This window comes from Telopea speciosissima, chromosome 1, assembly GCF_018873765.1.
Source record: "Telopea speciosissima isolate NSW1024214 ecotype Mountain lineage chromosome 1, Tspe_v1, whole genome shotgun sequence".
Taxonomy (NCBI): domain Eukaryota; kingdom Viridiplantae; phylum Streptophyta; class Magnoliopsida; order Proteales; family Proteaceae; genus Telopea; species Telopea speciosissima.
In genome coordinates this window covers 6,843,351-6,862,671 of record NC_057916.1, presented here as the reverse complement: position 1 = coordinate 6,862,671, position 19,321 = coordinate 6,843,351, and the positions used below count along the sequence as shown (strand labels likewise).

Sequence of the window (19,321 nt, the reverse complement as noted above, 5' to 3'; positions counted from 1 at the left end):
AACAGTATCAAGATTCTTTGATTTGTACTCAACATGAATTCCCATCCAAAGCAAAAATTAATTGGAACACATCATCCACATTTGACTCTATGCCTGGAAGAATTCCACATCCATTGACAATCCTGATACCTTCTGCACAAACTAGCACGGGTAATTTCATGCCTTTTTCTCTCGTGCTGCAAGTTTTGCTGTGACCTGCTCATCAGATAAAGGCAGGTAATATATCCGAGGGGTAGCTTTAGTCTTCCTGAACAGATCATCAAGGGTAACAATTGGTGGTTCTTGCTTCTTCAAGGGTGGAGGTGGGGGTGGAAGAGGCAGCCTTTCCCTTGCTGTGGGTTGGTCAGACATCGGTGGTGGCGGTGGTGGTGGTGGGAGTGGAGGTGGGGGTGGAAGCTGCTGCCGCAGCCCATGTTGACGAACAGTAGTCAATGGGGTCTGGAAGTTTGAAGGGGCTCCAGGTGTTGCTGGACTGGTGCTGACAGGTGGTGCTTGGGGCTGGGGGGGAGCTTCAGCCCGCATTTTCACTTCCTGGGGGTCAACAAATTCGGCCACCAGGAGTCGTCCTCCATTTGAAGGCCACTGTAAGTTGTACAGCGATTTTCGAGTCTCGATGGCTTCTTCTACCGATGAATACTGCACAACCCAAGCCTCGTGCACATCAGTCCAGTGAGAAACCGTGATGCAGATAAATCATATAAACAGGCTTATTGGCAATAAGCTTTGGGTTGGATTATGTATGTGTTAGACCTTTGATCCCGTATGTTTTCATAGTAATAGACCACTTTAATGGGCCTATAATGTGGGTGGAGGCTAAGCATATGGAATTACTTAGTTAAGTATCTTTATTTTAAGGGTTTTTTTAAATGGCCCCACTCAAACTGCCCAACATACAAATGCAGCCCTGAAACTTTATTAATTCCAAATGCACCCCTACTTTCCAAACTTTGTAACAATCTAGTCCAGTCCATTAGTCTAGGACGTGGGACATTAGACATTAGTTTTAGGAAAACTAATGACCAAAATGCCCTTATGATAAAAACCCACCAAAATTAAAGAATAAAATGACGAAATTACCCTCATCTTCCCCAAATCGTTTAAGATTTGAAACTGAAAATTCTTAAAGAAATCCACATGAAAAAACCTTCCAAGGAGAAATGAAGGATCTTTTCTAGTGTTCTTCATAATGTCTGCTTTTCATTTTTTTTCTGTTGCTTTTCTGTGCGTTTTCTTTTTTCTGCTGTTTCGTTCAGGTCAAGTAATCGTTTTTTCTTTTCCGGCTATGTTTAGGATTTGTTGTTGAAAGGTGATATTTTGTCAGGTCTCAGTTGAATTTCTTTGGAGTAGAATCTGCTCCTGAGCTTTTACTTCCAGGCTAAAATTTCGAAGCGATTCTGTGAAGTATTTAGGACGAAGGAGTTACTTTCTGCTGTTTCTGAAACTTGTCCTAATTCAAACAAGTCAAACTCTGTTAACCTTTTGGGGTGTGTGATTTGTGTGATTACACTTTCATAAAAAAAAAAGCTCAATACGTATATACTAATTCTATACTGGTCGACTCAATCGTGAAGTTTCTCTATAAACCCTAACCCTCTCATCACCTCTTTTCTTTGTCTCCGTGTCTGTGTGCGCGCAACCGCTTACCCTATGGCACCATGGTCAGGTTCGGTTCCAAAGCTTAAAAATTACTTCTTTTTTTTCCTTCCCCCCTTTCAACACTATATATTTGAAATTTTGATTTTGTTGGTAGGCGATTTTTGATCCACAGGAACACCAATCTCCAAGGAAGGAATAGGGACCTTTATTTTGAGTATTTACTGCATTTCGTCATTGACCCAGATCTTATTTCAGAATTTAATTTTCTTGCTAGTGGGTTTTTAATTTAGTATTATTCGCTTTTATTCTCTTTGACATTATTGGAATTGGCTCCTCAGACGAGACCTACCCTGTTTCTAATCCAGTTGTTTATTTAGGTTTTTTCATGTGGATTTCTTTTAGAATTTTCAGTTTCAAACCCTAAACGATTTGGAGAAGATGAGGGCATTTTGGCCACTTTAGTCTTTAATTTTGGTGGGTTTTTATCACAAGGGCATTTTGGTCATTAGATTCCCTGAAAGTAACATCTAACGTACCAGACTAACGGACTGGACTAGATTGTTACAAAGTTCGGAAAGTAGGGGTGCATTTGGAATTACTAAAGTTTCTGGGGTGGGTGCATTTGTACGTTTGGGCAATTTGAAGGGGGCATTTGAAAAAAAACCGAAGGTCGTGCTTGGCACGTTGGTCAAGTGCTCACTTGCTGAACGCTTGGTCACGGGTTCAAGTCTTGAAAACAGCCTCTCTAGAAACAGGGGTAAGGCTGCGTACATTAGACCCTCCCCAGACCCTGCTAAACGCGGGAGCCTTGTGCACTGGGTACGACCTTTTTTTATTTGAAAAAAAACCCTTATTTTAATTGTTGTTACGTATTTTAGTTAGGCTGGATGAAGATTCTATAATCCAGTCTTGTTTTAAGCCAGTTTCCTTTGTTATTCAGTTTACTAATCAGTTTAGGTTACTTTGTTTGTTAAGGATTGTATTCGGTCTTTCCTTTTTAGTGTAGGAGTCAGTTTTTGAGTCTTCTATATAAGTTTGTAAGGAAGGCCAGCATTAAAAGCTATTGCTGCACTTCTCTTTATGTTGTGAAAAAATCCCTTAAGTTTGATCAAGGATTCTCGTGTTCGATCAAGGCTGGCTGATGTTTTATCCATCCAACCACCTCGCAGCGTGAAGCAAGGGGGGTTTAATTTATATTTTGTTCTTGTTCTTCCACCATCCTTCATCCATTACCAGTAAGTATTGTTGTAGTTCTTTTCTGCAATTCACATTATAGAACCTACTGTTCTAGTTGTTGGAATCAAATTATGTTCTAATCGAAACTCTGTTCTATTGGCTGTATACGATACAATTTACTCACCATCAAATTGTTGAATTGACAGTGAGGTACTCACCTGATTTCAAATATGTTTAATGATTCTTTCAATTGAGATTTTTCTCTACCATAATCTGTAAACAATTTCAGATTCTGACCTTTAATTGATAGTCATATTTCAACTAGGAATTCATACGTTACACTTTTTTTGAATGAATTCTGATTAGGCCAATCCAACCATTAGAATCTGTCCAGATTTTGAGCAGTTGTTCTTCAACCCTAAAGAACTCGATCATAGTTCAGTCCAGATCAGACCTGCTGATCTGGATATATATTGAGTTTTCTGATTCTGCCCTTAAATGGTAATCTGTCCATTAGTAAGTTAAATCGAATTCTGATCTAAGACCTGTTCCTGCTGAGATTTACAATCCATATACAGAATCAATTGGACAGTCTAGTTCTGATTTCTGAAGTTTATTTTGATTAGTCAGATAACTGATTTGTCCTTCTACGTAAACTAGGATAGGTCCCAAATTTCAAACCTGTCCATTGGATCGATCTCAGATTTTCAGCAGCTGTTCTACTACTGATTTGCTAGATTCGACTTGAGTTTGGGGTTATTCTAACCATCTGATTTACTGTTATTTGAAATCTCCTAATCTAAACTTATTCTTTGAGAAAAGATCTTGTTTATTGGAACTGTTTTTGAGTCTTCAAATTCAGTTCTATAGTAAACGATCTCATGCATATCAGTCCAGTGAAACCACACGATATAGCACACAAGGAAGCAGAGACATACCGTAACATAGCAGTGTGTCTTGATGTGATCCATCCAGAAACTAGAGACTTTTCCAGTTTTGGTTAGAAGCTCTTGCACTGCTTTGAGAGTAAATGGACGGAGAAAACGATCGATTCTAAGGGATGTCGTTGGAGGTTTTGGTGAAGGTGGAACTGCCAACAAAAAAGCAATGGCAATCCATAATTAATTCTAAGGTACATTTGTCACTTCACTTTTAACTGCTGAAAAGAGAGATGCTTACCAACACGTTCCTTGGGTGATTCTTCGCTTATGTTTGAGTTGGACCTGGTGAAGTTTCGTTTGGGGAAGGTAGAGTGAGAAGCATCTTTTGGTGTTGTAGAAGGAGTGAAATTAGAGACTTGCAGTTGGGGAACTTCAATATTCTCAGAATTCCATCGACGCTGTCGTTTTGGAGGTTCAATGTTCCCAACAGCTTCTTGATCTGTGGGCAAAGCTTGTTAAGCACACGATCACGAAAGTAAGGTTTAATAGTAGAAACAACAGCCTATCCCACAGACCTTAAATCCAGTTTCATATTTCAGAATACTACAAAAAAAATAATTTTAAAACTACTTTGATACCACATTAAATCTGAGAACATATGACACCATGGAGGAAACCCTAAACTTCACATTATTTATATGAACTTACATATTCATAGAATCAAATATCATATTCAACACTAAATAATTTACAATTTCATGTCATACCTATTACTAATGGAGACTGTCAAAGCTTATAACACACTAAAACAAGCAAATTCTCATCACAATAGATAAGACGAAAACTGTAAACAAAATGATTTGTTTTTCCAAGAAAATGATTATTTTTTTCCAAAACACGATTTTCAACTAGTTCACTTGAAACCTGCAATATTAAATTAATACTGGAAACAGGTACTGCAGCAAAAGTTCATACTAACAATTTTCTTGTTCAATATGTAAGGATTTCTAAAAGCAACTAGATTTCCATTTTAGGTTACCTGTCCAATCTAAGCAAATGCACGAAGGATGAAATGGTAAATCCAGCCCTTCCATCGTATTATAAAAACACAGTGGATGGGCCATATCACATTTAATGAACTCTAACTGTATGGCAAACCAGTAGACTTCTCAGCAGTAAACATTGTTTTGTAACCTAAGCTTACAATGAAGAAGACTTTGGTTTGACTTGTGCTGAAGTGATTTTGGGCTGAATTTTACATAGAGGATGGTGTGGCCAACATGTGAAGCTCTTTTCGATTGCCAATTTAGTTTCCATGTCAATTATGGATTGAAGTATTGGTATGGTATCGGACTATCGGTTGTATCGGCCAATATGTATCAATACTGATACCGATACAGGTAGGTTGTATCGGCCAAAAAGTTGTCCTTTTTGAAATTCCATCCGATACTGGACCAACATGGCCCGATACCTGATCGAAACGGATGTATCGGTATTGGTATCACCAGAGACCAATATGGCATCCAATACCTATAACCTTAATGTGGATGTTTCCAGGGTCATCGACATTTTTTTGGTAGGTGACTGACCTCATATTTTGAGCATAGTAAACACTAAAAAATAATATCCAACTTACACACACCCAAAAGAGGGGGGTAAAATATGGTTCATAAAATATATTAGCACAGAATAACTATATCCATATACATGTACTGATTCAGAAAGTGAAGTTCTTATTACAGTTCCTCATAATGTCTGTTGCTCTTATAGTGAGTTTCTACACAGTTGCTTGCTTATCATCTTCTTAAGTTCTTATCGCGAGAAAGAAATGGGTTACTCGAAAAGGCATAAGAGCCTTCCCACCCCAATTTAAGGGGCCACCAGGGCCAAAGGTGGTAGCCGGGAAGTAACATAAGTTCCTGGTGAAAAACCTCTACAGTCTACGTTACCTATTTTGTCAAAGGCAGCCAGCAACCAATTCTACATCCCTAGGCATACAGTCAAAAAGACGAGTATCAAAAGAAATAAATATGTACAAATTTTAAAACTTCAAATTGGCATGCCAGTATGGCACATAACCAACTGAAATAGATGTTGTCCACAACAGGATCAGGAAAACACTCTGCAATTTCTGAGCATCCAACCTACCTAAAAAAATATTTAGACTACATCAAAATTATAGAACCTAACCAAAAACATGTACTTGGGCTCTCTTTGGTATAGTTTTTATTTTTTATTTTTGTCTATTTACCAAAATACAAAAATCATTAATGAAAACTATTTTTGATCAAAAACTAAAAATCGTTTGGTATACATTAGACATAATAGAGTATCGAATGATAAATGGTTTGGTATGTCTATATGTAGAATAATTTTTTGAAGAAATGATGGATGAAGAGATTCCCTCTTCATCCATCTTCCTTCCTGTGAAAACGGAAAGGAATGAGAAGAAGCCCAGATTAATCAAATCGATACAGTCAATTCGATTAAAAGAAGAGAAAAATATTTGGAATAAAGATATTCACAGTGGAAATGCTACCCCTCATACCCAATTGTTCCATCTCATCAACAATCCCACGAACAAGTTGGATAGAATCAGATGCAGACGACTTGGCCAAAAAGGTAAGAAGTCGATTGTGGGTGAAGCAATCATGTCGATAACCAGGGATTGAAGAGGAACAGAAGCGGAAGAATTCGAGGGCAGAGGTGGTTATGGTTAGGGCCAAAGTGTTCAAATACTCGGAGAGTTCAAAGAAGGGGTCAGAGGAGGCTGGAGACTGAAGGATTCTGGATACGAAGTAGCTATTTTTCATGGCTTGATAGAATAAATGGGAGTAATAGTATGATTTGAAAGGTTCCAAACAGAACGATACTGAACCAACAAAAATGAATGTCTTGATATGAGATGCCATCTTCAATATCTTTTCCTCATCCTCTTCAAAACCACTGCAATTCCTTGCATCCAATAGAATCAGGTCTTTACAACCCTACAGTATTATCTTTAGGCTATTCTTTGGAAGTGTACTTAGATCCATTAATCTCAGTGACACTAGGACGCAGAGATCACAGAGACACACTCCCCTCGAGTCCTATAAAGAAATAAACCCTCTTTAGCTTCACAGTTTACACTCACAAGGGGTGATTCATTCTTTAGTTAAAAATGGCGTTCATGGCTTCCAAAAAGAAGCCAAGCTTTGCAGAAGGGAGGATTAAATCCAACTACGAGGAAAGAGAAGAAACAGAAACCCTTGACACAGTGAGCAGCTGCCTTTACCTGAAACCTTCTCAAACTTCAGAGACCCTTGACAAAGATCAAATCCTCTATCGTATCGTAAAAGGGTAAACAATTACTGGGTGCTGGTGGCGGATGGGTTGCACAAAGAAGAAGAAGAAAGAGGAGGAGGAGGTTCGATAATTCTAATTAAACGATGAAAAGACGCTCTCACCCTTCGATTTTGAGACCTATGACCACGTGCTCATTAAAGTCCTGCATAAATGGTCAAAAGTGATTTTTGGCCAAAAACCATAAACAGCTTTCGATCTATTTTTTATTTTTGGTTTTTTTCACTCTTTTGTAAATAGAAACAGGCTCCATAAACGATACCAAACGCAACCAAAAATGTTTTTTAAGACAAAAATAAAAAATAAAAACCATACCAAAGACGCCCTTGAGATTCAAAACTTTGATCCTATTATCAAGAATAAAACCACAATCATGAAAATGTTGTCTCCTTCACTCTCAAGAAGTTCTGAACTAAGCTATCACCAAGACAAACACAATATGTCCTCTTGCAATGGCTTCCCATCTCTCCCATGGGTCAGGAAGATTCAGAGTAGTTCTACAATCTAAGCAACAACAACTCAGTCTTATCCCAACTAAATGGGGTCAGCTACATGGACCCTTGTCCTCTAATCAGCTCTATTCAAAGCCATACATCAAACAAGACCTAAGCTATGCATGCCTTTTCTCACCACTTATCCCAGAGTCCTTGGATCTGCCCCTAGCTCTATTAGCTCCTTCAATTTGAATCAAATCACTCTTCTGTACTGGAGCATCTAAAGGCCTCCATTGTACATGGTCATGCCACCTCAAACAACTTTCTTACAGCTTATCATGTATCAGAGCTACTCCCGAATCTGCTCTTTGATCATTACGTACTTTATCCTTCCTAATTTTACCACACATCCATCTCAACATCCTCATCTTAGCTACACTGAGTTTATCCATATGATGGTTCTTAACTGCCCAACATTCCGTGTCATACGTCATAACCGGTCATATCACTGCCCTAAAAATTTTCCTTTTAAGTCTTACAAGAATACGTCGATCACACAACACTCTGGACACACATCTCCACTTCATCCATATTATTTTAATTTTGTGTACCATCATCATCTCTTTTTTTTTTTAAGATAGGTACTTATTATGTTGAGGGGGGGGGGGGAGGGAAGATGAGAACCATGAGGCTTGAACCCAAGACCTCCTGGTAGGGTGGGCTTCAACGCTCCACATTTCTACCAACTGCGCTACGCAGTAGTTCTCAACATCATCATCTATTTCCCCTCATTTATTTATGATTGAGCCCAGATACCTAAAATAATCATTTTGCGAGATTGCACTCTCATTAATTTTCACCATTTCATTATCCGCGATACTATAACTAAAGTTGCAAACCATATACTCTGTTTGCAATCTAACTTAGCGTTGATCCCTACTTATGTTTCATCCACCAAAACAATATCCGCAGCAAAAATCATAAACAAAGTGGTGTGATCGGGGGTTCAAAACCCAGCTTGGATTGCTTATGGGCCCCATCCAATTTCTGAATAGATTAGTAAGCAATTGGGATGGCAATTCTGTAATAAAATAGAATGTTCAATATTGGTAAACAAAGAAGCAATGGGACATGAAGGGAATTACTATTTATTGAGAAGGGATAGAGTTGGAAGCAAAGATAAGAGGACTAAGGGGAATAAAGGGAAAGAGAAGGGGGAAAGTGAGTGAATAGACTAAGGAGATAAAGTTATCTTGTGAGTCTTCTTCAACCTTTGAACAGCAGCGAACCAGAACAGAAATCAAAGGACTTGGATGGCTAAAACCTTTCAAAAGATCACAGATCAACCTGAAACTTCAAAGGGAGAATCACTGGACATAGCTCTCTTGAATGAAAGTGATAAGAACTCCAACAGAACATAAAAGTGAGGGTTATTTATTGCAACTGACTCTAATGGCAAAACAGGGATCAGACTCGAGATCTGACGTACAGTCTCATACCAATTGGTGTTCCAAACTCGCACTCCATAATATAAGTCGCTCCTGAGGTAAGGACCATCTACCAAATTCTTAGGAAGAAAGGATAGTGGATGAGGGAGGTGGAACGTGAGATGGAGATTCTGTTTTCACCGCTAAGACAGGGAATCATGGCTATAGGATTAGGGAACTCAAAGGGAAACAGCAAACAAAGAAGAGATGAGAGAGAGAGGGAATATGGAACAGCAGGAAGGAGAAAGTAATGTACCTGAGAGAAAGGAGAAGGGTCAAAACCGCAGATAAGAAGGGGAAAGGAAGAACACAAGGTGAGAGAGAAGAGAGGAGAACGGAGGAGAAGGATCGCACAAGCACGCCACGCAGGCACTCACAACTCTCAACTATTCATTCTCAAATCTGAGTTCTAAAAGCACAGCACATGTACATAAATAAAAGAAGCCGCCCAAAATGAAAAGAAACCTATTCTAATTTGGAAACTCAAAACAATTAGGAAACTAAATTCTAGTAGTTATCTCCTACTTAAGCTACCAAATAAAAGATCATATGTTAATCCTAAAGTATAAATATATAAAAATTCTAAAATATCTTACTAAACAAAAGATCCAAATTGGACCCGGTTCATCTCTGTCTGGATTTGCAAACGGGTTCAGCCTAGTCCAAAGAACTGCTCCTGCATCACCAAGGGACCTGATCTCGAATGTCTCGAGTACTAAAATCTAAAATTACGATATAATCACAAATTGATGAACAAAAAATCATGATCGTTTTCCTACTAAGTTAAAACGATGATGCTTTTCTGCATACATCAAACACAGAATGACAATAACATTGCTCTTATAAAAATAGATGTCACATCAATCATTCGTGATGCAGGTAAAAAAGGGGGGGGGGGGGGGAGGAAGAATTAGTTTGCGATGGTAATTCCTTGTGAAGTTTAGAGTCCAACTACTAATCTGGTCATCAGGTCAGTAGTAGGAGATCCTTTTTTTATTTCTGTGTGCTAATCCTGTCCCATAATCATGGTAGGATTTGAGTTAGTGTTTTCCAGTTTCGTTTTTGAAAGTTTTCTCATCCTAGCTGAACTAGGAGTCCTATTATGCTGGTCGACAGGTCTGTGTTTTCAAATATCATTCTTAGCCTAGGAATTGATTCATGCCAGTCTAAGTTAGTCTGTGTCTGTCTAGTCTAATACCACAAAAAGATGCACAGAAAAAAGCCTACCCCATGATTTTTATGAATAAAGGATACTTGAGTTTTCTTCAGAGCACTGTGGATTCTAGTACTTTCTCTGAGTGGATTGACAGATTCAACTTGGTCGATTCCAAGAGGGTTTCAGGTGGATTTCTAGCATGTTCTATCTCTTCTACTCCTCTATCTTATCTATCCGTTATAACAGGTCAGTTTATTATAGTTCTAATACATCTGTGGGTCCCCTGTTTTCAGTCAAGTTCTCTAGTTGCTTTCTTCTACAACTACTCTCAAACAACTGATAAGCTAGCTTAGCTCAAATTGTGCATATAAGGCCCTGCATGACAACACTTCTGTTTATGTGTTTCTTTGTTTCTCAGAAGAAAAAAAATATGTTTGTTATACCAGTTAACTCTTTTGTTCCTGGGAATGAACCAGTTGCCAAGAAACACAAAAAAGGAAGATTTAGTGCCCGCTTGATAACCTTACGGGTGTTTCTGTTCTGGTTATATCCTGAGAAACAGCAAAACAGTTTTTTTATTTTCTGTGCTGAGAAACCGTTTTTGACCCGCATGGTAAACCTGTTCTTGAAAACAAGCAAAACCCTTTTTTTTTTCTTTTTTTTTTTAAATTTAACAGAAGGATATGTTTGGCACACTTTTCCAGTTTTACAAAAGAGCATAGTGAAAGAATATAGGAGTTTTTATCGGGCACACTTTTCCAATTTTCAGCCAAGAAACAACAGAACATGTCCAACATGTTCTGTCAAAAGTCTTCCAGGGAGCATAAATTTTGATTTATGTTTCCAAAAACAGTCACAAAAAACACTTCGTTATCAAGCGATTTTTAGATGTTTTTCCGTTTCTCAGAACGGAAAAACACCAGAAACTGTTTCTCGTAAGGTTATCAAGCGGGCTCTTAATTTGGAACTTTTCTATTCCAGATACAAAAGGGAGAAAAAGGGGGTGGGGAACTACCGATACTAGTTCTAGATCTGCAATTCTGTTTTCTTAGTGCAACTAAGAATTGCCTGAAAATCCCATTCTAGAACTCTTTTACTGAGATTATCTGCAGAGATATTCTACTCATTCATATTATAACCCCTCAACCAGGGAATTATACCTTTCTGACCTATCTCAAGTTATAAACTTCTCCCTAAGCTGCACTGTTTCATTGTTTTGGGTGATCCTGATTCTGCTAATCAATTCTGGTCCAATCAAGTGGAGGCCTTTTTGGCTTTCATGCAATGAGGACCCAAAGGGCAAGGTCTAGTCCTAAATATATTCAATCAAACCAAACAACAACAACTCAGCCTTATCCCAACTAAATGGGGTCGGCTACATGGGTACTTTCAAAACAAAGTAAAGAGGGAATTGAGAAGAAAAATGAAGAAATTATATAAGAAATGTGAGAAATGAAAAATGAAGTGAAAGTAAGAGAAAAGAGGATGGCCCAGGAAATCAGGAAAAATTCGGCTACATGGTGTAAACAACATGGATTCTTGCCTTCCAATAGGCTCTATCTGAGGTCATACTTGGCACAAGACCCAGACTAAACATGTCATTCTTCACAACCTCACCTATGGTCATTTCAGGCCTGAACCTAGTTCTTTTAGCTCCTTCAATTGGAATCAAATCACTCCTTACTAGGGCGTCCCCAGGCCTCCGTTGTACATGTCCAAACCACCTCAGACGACATTCTCAAAGCTTGTCGCTGATCGGGTCAACTCCCACATCAGCTCTAATACATCCGTTCCTCATTTTATCCTTATTAGGTTTGCCGAACATCCATCTTAACATCCTTAGGCGAAGGGATAAGGATCTCAAAGATTATTACTGTGGCAGCACTAGATTCAGAGTTACCCATCACATATCCACACCAATAAAACGTTGAACTTACTACCCCAAGCTCCTATCCAAGTGATGTATTTTTGCGTGGGGTAAGTGGTTCTTGAGCTGCAGTAGAAGCACTGCACTGGTTGAGAGACTGAAGGTGTCACCCACCAATCCAACCTCCAGTCTTGAGGGCTTATGGTAGAAAATCTTCAATGAGGATCTTGGTAATCGTCACGGTCGAGATCGGTTCATCTCAGCCAAAGCAGCAGATGAGCAAAGCAACCGCACAACAAACAGAAGCACCATATCCCAGTATGGCTCATGACTTGTCTTGGATAAGGAAGACGGAAAGTCACACCCTCTAGTTAGTTATCTAAAAAGTGCATTGTCAGAGACTGAAAAGACCCTCCTTAGCATAGAACAGTTCGCCAAATTGTAAAGAGGCCACCGAGTTGGGAGTCGCCTCTTCAAGGGAGGAGTCTGCCATTCAAAAACATAGAAGAGGAAGATAGGCATCAAGTACAAGAAGACATGACACCTAACATCTGAAACAGAATCAGGAAAGACAGCAGTCATGTTCAGCTTGTAACACCTTGCATCTTTGTCCTTGCATCTTTGTCCCACTACAGAAGAGGCTCCTGGTTTCCACAGAGGGAAGGGAACAGGGAGCCCTGCATTGAGAGGATGCATCCCCTTGCCCAGTTCATCCCTTGATCTGGTGCTAGACTGCTAGTTATTTCCCTTTTTTCTTCAGTCAGGATGTTGTACAGGTTGGCATTGGGTGGTCTTGATGAGGATGGTTTATTTTCGATATTTTTGTAAGGTTGTGAATGATTGGCAGTCTTGTGAAACTTCTGGGGGATTCTAGTAAGCAGGTAGAAGCATTTACCATCGATAAACGTTTGGGAATTGGTAAGGTCATCAATTTTTGTATCAATCTTATCTACCTTTTGAACATGTTCTCTTCGTTTCCTATCAAACAAAAATGAGTAAGCAATAAACCATGACCTCAAATTATAAACTTCTAAAGTCAAAATTAAGAATCTGTTGGAAAAAAGACAGTAGCTAAGATTCAGTGCCATCATGCAATCCCAAGATGTCGTAAAAATAAAATTAATAATAATTCTAGCATGGATAAGTATTAACACCACTCTAGTCATGCACCCAGACATACATTTACAAAAAAAAATACTTAGAAAACTTAGTCTCCGATCTGGAATGGAGCATAAGAACTGAAGGAAAAATGCCTCATGGTTATCAATTGAAGACATCATAAAACCTGGAGTCTAAAAATTTTCCCACTTCAGTATCAAAGGTGTATATTAATGGGAATAAATTAAGATATCACATTAACAACTCAAATATCACTTCCTCAAGAAGATATCCCAGCAACAAAAAGTGCTACCTTCATGTCTTGCATGCACAGATTGATAATCCACTAGAGAAATAACAAATTAAAACCACAAGTCTGTTGATGCCTACTGCATCTATGTTAATGGTCCAACAAAGATGGTGATACAGACAAATAAATCCCATGTACAAAGAACTTCTAGCCTAAACCATGTCTTAGAATATAGTCCATCTACCCCATAAACAATGAAGGACAGAAAATTAATTCAAAGAACTGTCTAAGAGGTACTGAGCAAGTCCAAAACCATGGAAGTTACTACAGTAGGAACATATTCCAGGTTCAATAATAGTGAAGAAAATAATATGGGAGAAAACATCTGAAGAATCAAATGTACCTTCAAGTTTTCTTTTCTCAGCAGGAACAGCATGACAAGTCTTATTATCATCAGGAACTTCCTTCTTCTCAGAAGAGAAGCCACCTCCCACAGCGTCAACATGTCTTTCCTCTTTTACAACACGCACTTCAGTTAGCTCATTGCTATCTCTCAATTCTTCAGAATTATGAATAGAATCAATCTGCTTACTCTCCATTACATCCTCCTCCATTGAGTCGTCACCGGAACTTCGGTCTAAATTTAATTTTTCTGAGTACCCCCCATCAGCACTATCATTTTTCTTGCTAATGTCCAGATTAGGGTTGTTGGTGTCATCAATATCTTCAACAGAGCCCTGGTTCTCACATGGCTCTTGATCATCCAGTGGATGTACATTGCCATCATTAGGAGGAACATCACTGGATGATGGTTGCACCATCTCTGGCTTAACTTCTAGGTCTAAATGGAAATTATCAGCATTCAAATTATCCTTTAGTTCATTCTTTTCAATAATTGACACAGAATCAGTAGAAATAGACTCACACTTTACTTGGAACCCTAAAACAGGGCTGACCTCAGATACCTGATTGTTCGGATCGGAAGCGTTGAGCACAGCATCTTCCTGGAGAGGCTTTTGATCCTCATTCTCTGTCTTGGTTTCATTGTTCTGCGACTCCTGCTCGCTACATGCTGACTGAGTTACCATGGTGTGGCTGACTGTGATTGTGGTTTCGACAGACACTGCATTGACTACTGGTTCATCAACAACAGCAACAGGATCTGTATTACCAGTTGATTCCTCAGCTTTTGCTTTCCCTTGAGCTATCTCAGGTATACTGTCATCGATATCGACAACAGACTCATCATCATCTGCTGCTTGTGTTTTAATTTCTCTGCCCTCATTAGTATCTTTGGAAGCTTGGAATTTATTTTCACTGCCATCCTTAGTATATTCTGCAGCTTGGGTTTTAATTTCCCTACCATCCTCAGTGTCTTTGATGATTTCAGTGTCAATCAGCTTTCGCTCTGCCTCTTTACTCTTAACCTCTTTGGTATCACAATCAATACCGTTAACAAATTCTTCCTCAGAAGCAGCTTCTCTCTCATTTCGAATCGCTTCGTCTAACCGTTTTATCAGGTCATCCTTCAGCCCCTTTGTTGTAAGCTTCCTTCTCTTAAGTTCTTCCTTTAACTCTGCCACTTTCCATTGATCAATGGGTCGGCTGTCAAGAACAGGGTACTGACTCGACATCTTCCCTTGTTTCCGTCCAGCACAAACTAAACTGCACAACACTAACCGCAAAAGCAAATTTACTACACCATTAGGAGCTTAAAATTTTAAGGCAGACCAAGGGGGAAAAAAGGAACGAATTTCCTAAAACAAAAGAACCAGGTCCATCAAACCCAACTAGAGCTTTCAATACAAAGCCAAAGGAGGGAGAGGGTAAGAAACATTTCAAGTTCAAAAGCTGAACCCAAAAGGAAGAGGAAATAAAAGTCCTTTAAATTTTTGTTTGGGGATGGAAGTTTGAAGAAAAGAGCAGGAGAAATAAAATAAGAAACATAAACTTCACCAAATTCCCCTAAAAATGTAACATTCAAAAACAAACCCGGACAACAGAAATAACTGTAGAAGACGAACAAAATGTAGCAGATGCATGAACCTATTGGGCCAAATGCACACAGATCAACCCAGAAGTAAGAATGACTATATGAAAGCAAAAGGGGAGAGGGGGGTGGGGGGACAAACAAAAACATGCACGAACAGGTGTACATTACCGTTAAATCAACTAATCAAAGTTTACAGCTAACAGGGAGGCGGAGGGAAAAGGAATCATGACGAACAACAGAATCTAGCTTATGGTGAATGCTTGGGGATCCACATACAAATACATAATGAAAATAAAAAAGAGAATGCTACTAATTTGAATAGAGGGAAGAACCAAGGTAAAGATGGAGAGAGATCTTACAGTGCTGTCAGCTTTCTAGTTCGCAAAAAATCAAAAAACCAACTCTTCCTTAAGAAAGGAGTGAGGCGTGAAACCCTAATTTCAGAACAGAAAGCCAACCATTAGAGAGAACCAATCAAAACTCAAAAAAAGACACTCAAAAGGGCAGACATTAGAGCTCCAGAACAATAAAAACGGCGAAAAACTGTCGGTTCGTTCTGGTTTCCTCCTCAGTAAAAGAGATGAAGTTCAAGAAAGAAATGAAACCAATAAGGATGAAACAACAGATAGATGGTAGTATACGGTTTTCCAGATAAAGAACGACAAAAGAAGGGCGTCTGCTAGGGTTTCTTCACTATTGTTTCTTGCATGCCGGTTCTCTTCAAGAGAGTTTCTCCACAGTACGAGATAGAAAAAGAGAGAGAAGAGCGCGAGTTTGTTGTTTTGGCTTTGAGTTCTGCCCTGCGAGATATTTATCGCGGTTTAATAAGTAAGTTAGTAAGGCCAGGATACCGAGTAATCCTGACCCTCGCCCTTCCATGGAAATGATGAGATTGTAAGGGTGTAAATCGGTCCGGTTTTGAGAAATTGGTCCAATCCTAAAGGATCGCGACCAGAACCGGCCTATTTATCTAATTGATTCTAAACCACGAGATCTAGAACCGGCTAATGGTGACTGAGTTGATTCCGGTTCCTAGTTGCTTCCAAACATTATCATAAGAGTAATAATAATGTCTGAAATTTTTAAAAAGAATTATCTAAGCATATAAAGAGAAGAGTTTTCTACTGGAAGTGTGGCCTACGTCAGCACTTCCATGTGTCTATCTCTCTCTTCTTCAAAATAAAGGGGCAAAAATGTCTATTCATATGGAGAGCAGAGAGATAAACTCAGGGAAGACAAAGTTCTTTTTCCCAAATATAAATAATTAAAAAAATAAATATAAATAAACAAATATTTATCCATAACATACAACTAATCAAATATCCATCTATAAACATGCAAATAAAAATATGAACAAAAATATTTACAAGAAAATTCTCATTACTAAAATATATGATTTAATGTAAGTTTGAAATGGGTCTGCGTGATTCCGGTTTTAGAGGGGTCGGTTCCAAAATTTAGATCCACAACTGACAAATAAATTAATAGGTGGATCGATTCCGGTCCAGTTCCCAAACATGGACCTAAATTAAAAACCGTTAGACTGACGCGCCTTAAAAGAGCCTCTGCACGTGATCCCAATCGCTAAAACAATGGGACCCAATGATGTCCCATCATAGGCCCCACTTTTGAAGGGTGTTTCATGGACTTAGGTATTGGTATCAGTATACAAACCAGCCGTATCGAGCCTGGTGGACTGCTTTGCCCTTCAAATACCGATACTTGGGTATTTTTACCGTTCTAAGCTCCTCTATTCCGATACCACTCATAAAGTATCGATCAGGTATGTAGATCAATCACGACTGATACCGATACGACGGATCCAATATAAAACCATGGTGCATCTGCCACACTGTTATGACTTATGAGTGAGAATACTGGGATTGCAAAATGGACTCAATAGTTTTGGTCTTGATTTGACCCAAACGTAACCCGAACCACCACCCCAATGGCTCAAGAAGAGAAAGGCTAAAATAGGTTCTCCAATCACCTGCTTTGTTTTGGAATCAGGATAACGTTATAGTAGCGCAGGTCCATTTGTTTGGATGAATTTTGTGGGGTGGGAACAAAGGGCCCTTTTTTTGGCGGGGTTTTGATGGATGGGATTTCAGGGGTGAAGAGTTGTATTATCTTCCTACAAATATGGTAAAATTCACGTTTGATGGATGGGATTTCAAGGATGAAGAGTTGTATTATCTTCCTCCACTGAAGATGCTCCTTGTTGTGCCTCAACCCCCAAGAGGTGGGTACATTATATTAAGCATTTTGAGTTCAACAAATTCCGTCGATCGATCCCTAACCCCAAAATGGAATCTGTTTATGTGGGAGCCCGATCCACGCCTAGTAAATTGTGTTGGACTCTACTTGTCAAGAACAAATCTACAAAGACCATAAATCATCAGGTTGGAACTACATTATGATGTGATCCCTACTGAAGATACGTAGGTAGCTCGATATTCGAGCTCGGTCCACATTTTCACACACACATGATTTTTTTGCCTCTAGAACTACATCATGATCTGATCCCTAGTAAGGGCACACAGACAACTTGACAATATATAAGGGTGTCAGACAATATAGTATCCGAATCTAGTACGATTTCAGTGCGGTACAGAAGATAAAAAGTAGATATTGAAACCATACTATACCAAATACAAATTGTGTTTGCAATACCAATACCATATCGACTCGGTACGATTTGTATATGGTATTAAAAATGGTTTTTATTCGGTATCAAAAACAGTTTTTATTCAATAACAAATACGGTTATCTATTTGATACAGATACAAGCATGTTCTTTATTTGGTACAAATACAGACATTGTCTCAACCAAAATTGCATGAAAAATATGGGTAGAAAATCTACTTAAAGATGAAGAATGATTAAAATTCATATTCAACGAAAATAATGTACCAAAGATGTAGGTTATAGAATTCCAATAGAGTGTGGAGAAAGAGAAAGGAGAATTCTAAACATAATTCCGTATGGTTTAGCCTCAGTTCGATACAAATTCAATACGGTATCCATACATACCAACAGTTTTGTCTTAGAAACTAATATTGTACCCTACCGAAAGAGATTCTTAACATGTGGAAGAAGAATATTGAAGCCCTAGCAGACAAGTCGCCCACCGCCTTCAAAACGTCTTGGGGTTCTGACCTTCCACTCAAGTGAATCATTTCAACTGACTCATTTTTGTAAGTTTGTTCCAGTTGACCATCCACCTAAGTGGGCTATAATTATTCAACTGATCTAAACTATGATAAGAACAATAATGGTAAGAAGTAGGTAATCACATTTATTATTCTTACTGAATTTCACTCGTCATATCAATTATTGCCAAGATCTGACTTTATATCGAAGATTCTTTCATTCTGGGCTAATCAATCTAGTGTTTTCATCTTTTATAGGACATCCACATCATCAAGTCGAATTCAATTGTCAACAAATAGATTTTCTTAAAAGATTTAAAAATATTAAACATGATGGAAAAAAGATAGCTACACTGTCATTATATAGATTCTTTTTTACCCTCCTCACATAATAAACAATGAGACATATGGATCCCATATGAAAGATACTATTTATCAATCCCTCATTGATTATAATGTATAGATTCTTTTTACACTGCCCTTATAGGAAACCCTCTCCCAAATGTCATATCTAATTCAGTGGTAAGCTACATAGAGGATCTCTAGGTATTTTTGCGTGGAAAATTTTCTATTAAGGCTTTTTTGTTTCGTGGATATATATATATATATATATTACCTATTTCTTAGGAAACTTTTCCTTTTCCACCGTTTTACAAGGAAACAAATGCGTTAAATCGGAAGGACTTGACCCCTTTTCAGGTCCTATCCAATTTGGATTTTAGAACATCACCCTTATTCAAATACAATCACTGTCCAAGTTTGGATTTTCAATTCTATTGAGATTGTTGCAGAGGATAGAAAGGTCACAAGGAATTAAAGTAAGAGACTGCACTGATTTTTCTTTGCAAATAATGACATTAGACTCCATGAAGATAAATCCACCCATGGT

The 19,321-nt window shown here is 38.5% G+C and overlaps 1 protein-coding gene across 3 annotated transcripts; it reads right to left on the bottom strand.

Annotated features, from left to right (window-relative positions):
• Positions 1 to 16,074, bottom strand: LOC122665716 (formin-like protein 5). Of its 3 annotated transcripts, XM_043861875.1 has the most exons (6): positions 15,640 to 16,074; positions 14,600 to 14,962; positions 13,691 to 14,557; positions 3,952 to 4,152; positions 3,711 to 3,862; positions 1 to 636 (listed from the first exon to the last, which is right to left on the bottom strand). In XM_043861875.1, the coding sequence occupies exons 2-6, from the start codon at positions 14,919 to 14,921 to the stop codon at positions 157 to 159; spliced, it is 2,022 nt and encodes a 673-aa protein (XP_043717810.1). In that variant the 5' UTR covers positions 14,922 to 14,962; positions 15,640 to 16,074; the 3' UTR covers positions 1 to 156. The 3 variants fall into 3 exon arrangements, with proteins under 3 accessions (XP_043717810.1, XP_043717801.1, XP_043717806.1); XM_043861866.1 differs by having other exon boundaries at positions 13,691 to 14,962; XM_043861871.1 differs by having other exon boundaries at positions 13,691 to 14,952.
• Positions 16,075 to 19,321: the final 3,247 nt, after the last annotated feature.

Coding starts and splice junctions, on each gene's coding strand:
- LOC122665716 (XM_043861866.1), bottom strand. CDS start 14,921: ATGTCGAGTCAGTACCCTGTTCTTGACAGCCGACCCATTGATCAATGG. Junction 4,153..13,690: donor TGAGAAAAGAAAACTTGAAG/GTACATTTGATT, acceptor CTTTGCCCACAG/ATCAAGAAGCTGTTGGGAAC. Junction 637..3,710: donor AGACACACTGCTATGTTACG/GTATGTCTCTGC, acceptor TGGGTTGTGCAG/TATTCATCGGTAGAAGAAGC.